Source organism: Myxocyprinus asiaticus, chromosome 40 (assembly GCF_019703515.2).
Source record: "Myxocyprinus asiaticus isolate MX2 ecotype Aquarium Trade chromosome 40, UBuf_Myxa_2, whole genome shotgun sequence".
Classification (NCBI taxonomy): domain Eukaryota; kingdom Metazoa; phylum Chordata; class Actinopteri; order Cypriniformes; family Catostomidae; genus Myxocyprinus; species Myxocyprinus asiaticus.
The window spans coordinates 20,738,160-20,745,474 of NC_059383.1; the positions used below are offsets into that span (position 1 = coordinate 20,738,160).

Here is a 7,315-nt window from a genome sequence, read left to right on the forward strand (position 1 = left end):
ACTAATAATGTCTTCCCCCTTTGCTGTTGGACTGAAATACATTTGATAATACAGATAAAACTTCTTGTGTTCTGCTAAAATAACAAAAACAATGATTCATCACACTGAATATCTAGAATTTTAGTCTAGAATGGAAATGTAATTTAGAATTAAACACTTCTGATATATGTAAAACTATAGTGTATAAGGTTTTTTTTTTTTTTTACACTATGGAGTTTTCATAACTTCCAGGTTTCAAACATTCAGCCAATGAGGGCTTTTTTTCCATCAGGGCATCCACCTGCTTCCTGCTATTCTTCCACAGGAAACTCGGGGGGCCACAGCAACCTCTTCCTCAAACCAAGGCGCCCACTGACACACACCCATACACACGCTTCTCAGCAGGACTTCATATTACTATGTGCTTTCAGCACAGGAAATGGTTTTGGACATACTGATTAAAACTTCAGCCAAATGCACACTCGCAAGAACATTTCTAGACAGACTAACTTCTCTGTTTTTCTCTTTTATACACATACATAGGCATCAGAAAAACATATCTTGATATCAGGGGTACATATGCCCAGTGACAACTTGTATTTAGTCCTGTGTAGCCGGATGACTGTAAAACCTTTTGGATTGAGCCATGGAGCAGTTCTTCTGTCTTCTCATTGCCCTCGTTGCATCTTCATCCATCATCTCAGAAGGTAGGTCCATCAGGAAAAGGTGTGTCTGATTCTAGAGCTGAACTTGCATGGTTAGGATTTAATATATATATATTTTTTGTCCTCATGACGAAAATGCTAAAGTAGGCTACAGTAGTTGTAAGTAAAACTAGTCTGTGAAAAAAGATTACTCTTAAAATCTAATTTTTTGCTAATGGTCAAGGTAGGTTTAATGCTTTAGCTGCACTGTGCCTCAAATTTGATCATATCATTGAAATATTAAACTAAATGAAATCTGCACCCAAGTAATGTAAAGGTGAAACAGAGGAAATCTAGTATTTTATTTATGCATGTGTGTTATGTGCTTTTTGTCCCCATGGGACCTATAGGAAATCACACAAACACAAGTGCAGCACCTTCAAACACTTCCACTTTGTCTGAGTGGCCCACTGATTCAAGCACAAGTGAGTTGTCTATCATTTACTCCCAGTATCAACAAACTTGAACAATTAGGAACCCTTAGTTTACTGTAGTTTAGATTATAGAAATTAAGCACATGTATATAACAGATTGAAGGAATATTCCAACTTAAACTCAATCAACAGGATTTGTGGCATCATGTTAAAGGAATATTCTGGGTTCAATACAAGTTAAGCTCAATCGACAGCATTTGTGGCATGATGTTGATTACCACAAAAATAATTTAGACTCGCCCCTCCTTTTCTTTAATAAATTCTTTTTGAAAAAGGCACTTACAATGAAAGTGGGGGCCAATTTTAAGAGGGTTTAAAGGCAGCAATCTGAAGCTTAGAATTTTATAAATTCTTCTGTTAAAATGTATTATTTGAGCTGTAAAGTTGTTTAAATGTTCATTTTTACAATCAAAATAATTATTTTGTAGTAATCAACATTATGCCGCAAATGCAGTCGATTGAGCTTAACTTGTATTGAACCTGGAATATTAATTCAATTTCCAAATAATACATTTCAATTAGTCAATCCTTCACTTTCACTTACAATGGAAGTGAATGGGACCAATTCATGAATGTTAAAATACTCAATGTTTCAAAAGCATAGCCACAAGATGTAAACTATATGCTTACAACTTTGTTGTCATGACAACGTAACTCCATAAACCTTAAACCGAATGTAAAAACGAATATTTGAACAACTTTACAGCTGAAATAATATACAAGTTTTAACCAAATAATTAATGTAAGTGCTTTTATAAAATTATAAGCTTCACAATTCTGTGTTTAAACCCTCCAAAAATTGGCCCCATTCACTTCCATTGTAAGTGCCTCACTGTAACCTCCATTTTTTCTTTTTTTGCTTTGGGTCAGGAGCAAACATTTTCTTCAGCTGGTCTCTTCAGCGGGGACTTTATCCGAAGTTGTTGCATTGCATTCTAAAACACTTTTCCCCAATGTCACAGAAATTTGAGTTTTGTAATGGCAAACGTCTGAATTTAATTTAGTATGAATATCTCAGATATGATTCACTTGAAATGGGCCACAAGAGGATCTTTCTATCCCTTTTGATCTGGGCTTTTCTAATTATGCATTGGAATACATGTATATCCTCTATAAAGCAATGTAACTTTTATTAATATTCTGCATATACTGTATATCCTGTTCTTGTTTTATTTCAGCAGTCCAAACATCTTTAGAACAAACAGTGACTCCCAATCCTACATCTCACCGTGACAATGTTATGACCAGCCAAACCTCTAAACCATTAAGCACAGCAGTCATGGCCCATTTATCTTCCAGCCTGACAGGTAAGAAACTATATGAACAGATATTACTTCAGTAAATATACTGTATTTGCACCTATAACATTGAGAAACCCTACCCTAATCGGCTCGCACCAACAAAAAAGTAAACAAATTAAAAGTTTCTCTATTTCACCAGGCAGTACTGTTGGATCCAGCCGCTCTTCATGCACATCAGGTTGTAAATATTAACCACTGTAAAAAAAAAAAAAAAAGAATATTCAGAACATGTGAGGAGATTTTTATGGTTTTTATAACCATTTATGGTTATCAATAGCTGCATTGTAATTATTTAGCTTGTTAGGAAAAGCTAATGTTTTATCTTGCTTGTCTACTAAGTGAAATTTAAATTACTCTAAGACTTTATTTCTTAGAAATACCACAGCAAATATTATGAAAGGATGAAAGGTTGTAACTATGTAATCATTACAGGGCATTCCGTTACGACAGGCTCCACATCAACAACATCAAAATCCTACACTGACACAAGTCAAAATGCTGTCTCATCCTCAGTGGCCAATATAACAGGTCCCACCTTCTTCTTCTGGCTTATTGAAAGATTCCTGGTCCATAGCTTGAAAAATAGCCAAGTGGAAAATCTAGCATTTTTATTGCTTATTTGAGCAGTCATAAATATTGTGCAGTACAATCAAGAAATTGAAATTATTTCCAATTTTTAAACCATTTTTTTTCTTGCACTTTTGCTCCATGTGTCACAGGTTTTCCTAAATTTACAAAGACTTCAACTCCTACAGTTCATTCAAACACTTTAGGAGGAATGACAGGGTGGACAGCAGCACCTACGCAGACACCAGGCAACAACCTCACTATGCTTGCCTTTGGTAGGTTTAACACTGATAAGTTCTCATGATAAACATAATTTGCCGGTGCTGGAATACTTAGTGTTTCTGCCCCATCTGCAGGTGTGATGAGTCTCATACTCATTTTAATCGTTGTCATGGTGATCTTGGTGACCACTATCAACCTCAGGGGACGGTGTCGAGGCACAAAGCAGCAGGAGGGTGGGTTTCTCTCTTTCTGTGAGTAAGATACGTTTACACTTGACTAATCTAACATATAAAATTCAATTTGTATCTTTAGGTATTAAAAGCTACAACTCTGTGGTGCCTGACAGGTGAGGACTTACAAAATCAACAAATGTGACTGTAAGAATGTGCAGTTATTGTGTTATACATATTTATATGAGTATGAAAGTTCAATTAAGCTAAAAGATCAGAAAATCTGTACCCTTGTAAAGATTAAACTTTTGTCTCAATTTTAATCAAGCAACATGACCAACAACTGTGAGAAAGAGAGTATCACTCTTCTCTCCGTGAGGACAATAAACACAGACAATGGTAAGAACATGCACAAATACTGATTGATACCAAGAGAATATCATGCCATCCTTACATTATTCTAAAATAAGAAACTGTACATTTGCTACTGTAAGATTTCACCTTTATTTTCTTGTTTCTGCAGAAACAGATTCACCCCAGCTTTCTTCAGTTCGCTGCACTATAGTAGACAATGAAGACCAAGAACTCAACAGAGACCTGCTGGGCATCAAAGGCGGGCTTTGATTTCACTTAAATCACAGAGAGAATGACAAAAGATCCCTCTTCATGCTTATTTGATATATTTATGAAGTTGCAAACGTAGGTTTGGGAGGAGCACGCTCATCAAGCCTGCCAATCATATCCCAAGGATATATAAGCAGCTGCTTCCCTCACACCATTGACGATTCTTCCGGCATCCCACCGCCTCCCCATCTCCCCCTTTCTATTTCATAACGCCTATACAATTTTTTTTCTTCTTTTAATTGCCTTTCTTTTCCTTGCTCTAGACAGCAAGGAAAAGAATGGAGAGGCTCGAGCACAGGACTGGGCTTCAGTCAGATTGTCACGGTCCTGTCACTCTGTCAGTTTGGGTTTTTGTTTGACAGGACCGTGGCATTATCGTCCCATGTCTGTCTTGTGTTTCGTTGTCTGTCTTTGTATGAGTGTGCGGTTTCGGTTTGTCTTTTTTCATGTCTGGAGTATGGTGTCTGGGTCCTGACTTCCTGTCTGGTTCGGTTTCAGTCTGTGTTGTGATCCGGACACTCATACTCCATGTCTATCTGTTATTGACGTTGGTGCATCACGCTTATATCATCTTGGCAGCATGCACTCGTGTCAATAGTTTAAGTCTGTTTCTCACGAATACGGGTGCGCGTCGCGCTCACATTGCGCTGCGTGCCCGGGTCGCGAGCTGTCTTCACGTTGTGCTGAGGTTTGGTCACTTCGGTCTGAGATTTCGGGTTTGTGTGTGGCCGAACCCTCGCACAGGTGTCCTGTCTTGTTTTTGTCGCCTGTTGGGTGCATTGCGTGGCGTTTGCAATGTACGCTCAGGTTTCGTTTAGTGTGAGAATGCATGGCATCGCTTTGTTTGGCGTTGCTACGCATTCTCTCGTCTTGCTTGTCGGTTGGCATGAGTGTATATTGCCTTATTGTCTTGGCGATGTGCACTCATGCCATTCGGGTGTTTCGTTGTCTTGTGAGAGCACGTGGCTTTGTTTTGTTTCTGTATCGCTGCATGCCTCTCTGTCTTGCGTCATTGCCCATTATTAATACATTTGTTACACCTGTCTTGTTAACCTATTGATTTCTCTATCTATTTTAGTCTCCTCATATTAACTGTCCAGTGCTAGTTCGTCTTGATTTACAGTCTTGTGTGTCTTGTGTGATCCAGTCGGTCTTGTGTAGTCATCGGTCCTGTATGTTCCTCATCCCATCCCTGTTAGGTCCGGTTGGTCCTGGTTCCCCATTTCCCCTCTGCCCCAGCCCTGGATTGTTTGTTTCCCCCTACGGGGTTGTTTATGTTTGTTTTCCCCCTTGTGGGAGTTTTGGTTGAGTTTTTCCTCTATTTTTATTTAATAAATTCCCTTTTATTTCTTCAAATCTGCGCCTGGGTCCTGTCTCTGCATTCTCTGACCCAGATTGTCTGGACAATCTGACTCAAGCCCAGTCCTGTGCTCAAGCACCTCCGTTATGGACAGCATGCCAAATCTGTTTACCCTAATGCATTCCAAGACTATATGAACAAGTGAACTAGTGAAATAATGTTGATTGTTTGTGAATAAATATGTCTCTGTCAGAATGTGTCAGAGTGCTAATCACACATTGTCAACAACATGCTTATATCATAGAGTGATGCACTGCCTATAAAGTGAACCATAATGCTGCCCTCATATATACTGGCAAATCCTTCATTATTAAATAAAATGTCTGTTCCATGTTTCTCAGATAAAATGGTGCACTCGTTTTCAAATGTCAAGTATTTATACACATTATATTATTAGAAATACATGTTTATTGGGAAGACAGAAAATGTTGCTTGTATTATTGCGGACAAGTTGAGATACTGTAGGCTATTGGACAATATGGAGAATGAAAACCTAAAATCATTCTAATGTATGGAAGCTTGACACCACCTCAGAATAAAAAGATAAAAGACTTTATTTCTATATAGATATAAATGAATAAATAAATAAACTTGCAACTGCGAGTTTAGGCTAAACCAAGGAATTGCGACTTTATTTCTCACAATTACGCGCTTAATATCTTGCTGATTATGACTTCACATATCTCACAGTTTCGACTTTATATCTCAAAATTTAGACTTTATATCTCACAAATGTGACTTAATATCTCATAATTTCGACTTTATATCTCATAAATGTGACTTTATATCTCATAATTGTGACTTTATATCTAACTATTTCGACTTCATATCTCGCAATGTCTACTTTATAACTCACAATTTTGACTATATCTTACAGTTTCAACTTTATATCACAATTGTGACTTTATATCTCATAGTTTTGACTTTTTATCTCACAATTGTGACTTAATATCTCACAATTTCAACTTTATATCTCACAATTTCGACTATATCTTACAGTTTCAACTTTGTATCACAATTGTGACATTATGTCTCACAGTTTTTACTTTATATCTCGCAATTTGAATTTTATATCTCATAATTGTGACTTTATATCTCATGATTTAGACTTTACATCTCATAGTTTCGACTTTTTATCTCGCAATTTCAACTTTACATCTCACAGTTGTGACTTAATATCTCACAATTTCGGGGGCCTCAGTAGCTCAGCAGGTACTGACGCTGACTACCAGAAGTCGCGAGTTCGAATCCAGGGTGTGCTGAGTGACTCCAGCCAGGTCTCCTAAGCAACCAAATTGGCCCAGTTGCTAGGGAGGGTAGAGTCACATGGGGTAACCTCCTCGTGGTCACGATTAGGGGTTCTCGCTCTCAATAGGGCACGTTGTGCGTGGATCGCAGAGGATAGCATGAGCCTCCACATGCGGAGGTTGGGCTGAAGGATGACTGGATGTATCTGCAGGGGCCTGGTCCCCACACTGATCGTACTGCAGCCTTTTTTCTGGATTGCTTAGCACAGCGTATGCATTGCCTATAGCTGCATTGGGGAAAGCATTACAGGAAACTAATGTCAGTTTAAGGAACAGTTTACCCCAAAATACAAATTCTGTCATTATTCTCTCACCCTCATGTTGTTCCGAACATGCTCTCTTTCGTGGAACACGAAACATGTTAGGCAGTATGTTGGTCTCACTAAACATTGTTCTGTGCACTAACACTCATGCTTCTCCAGTGAGTGAGTACTACTATGCCCTAGTTTGCAGAATGCCTTGAAACTATTATCCCAAATTACTAGTTCATCATGCATAAACACACATGCCAGTATCACTCATTAACGTTGAGTGCCCAGCTGCCTCTTTATTTTGTTGCCATCATCCCATATATGATCCGGAATGTCGCCTTCTAATTGGCTGCTTGGATTGAAGTCCCGCATTATGCACTTCCGCTTCCGGTTAGC

The 7,315-nt window shown here is 38.3% G+C and overlaps 1 protein-coding gene across 2 annotated transcripts; it reads left to right on the forward strand.

Annotated features, from left to right (window-relative positions):
* Positions 1–357: 357 nt before the first annotated feature.
* On the forward strand, positions 358–5,676 carry LOC127431221 (endothelial cell-specific chemotaxis regulator-like). 2 transcript variants are annotated; one of them, XM_051681558.1, is made up of 10 exons: positions 358–686; positions 1,034–1,108; positions 2,299–2,424; positions 2,558–2,596; positions 2,851–2,946; positions 3,138–3,260; positions 3,342–3,440; positions 3,520–3,553; positions 3,706–3,776; positions 3,901–5,676. In XM_051681558.1, the coding sequence occupies exons 1-10, from the start codon at positions 626–628 to the stop codon at positions 3,999–4,001; spliced, it is 825 nt and encodes a 274-aa protein (XP_051537518.1). In that variant the 5' UTR covers positions 358–625; the 3' UTR covers positions 4,002–5,676. The 2 variants fall into 2 exon arrangements, with proteins under 2 accessions (XP_051537518.1, XP_051537517.1); XM_051681557.1 differs by having other exon boundaries at positions 2,296–2,424; positions 3,901–5,672.
* The last annotated feature ends 1,639 nt before the right edge of the window (positions 5,677–7,315 follow it).

What these genes read in the sequence shown, in the direction of transcription:
- LOC127431221 (XM_051681557.1), top strand. Translation starts at nt 626, where the DNA reads ATGGAGCAGTTCTTCTGTCTTCTCATTGCCCTCGTTGCATCTTCATCC. An exon ending in CTCAGTGGCCAATATAACAG is followed by an intron (nt 2,947 to 3,137) that starts GTCCCACCTTCT and finishes CATGTGTCACAG; the next exon opens with GTTTTCCTAAATTTACAAAG. An exon ending in AGGCACAAAGCAGCAGGAGG is followed by an intron (nt 3,441 to 3,519) that starts GTGGGTTTCTCT and finishes TTGTATCTTTAG; the next exon opens with GTATTAAAAGCTACAACTCT.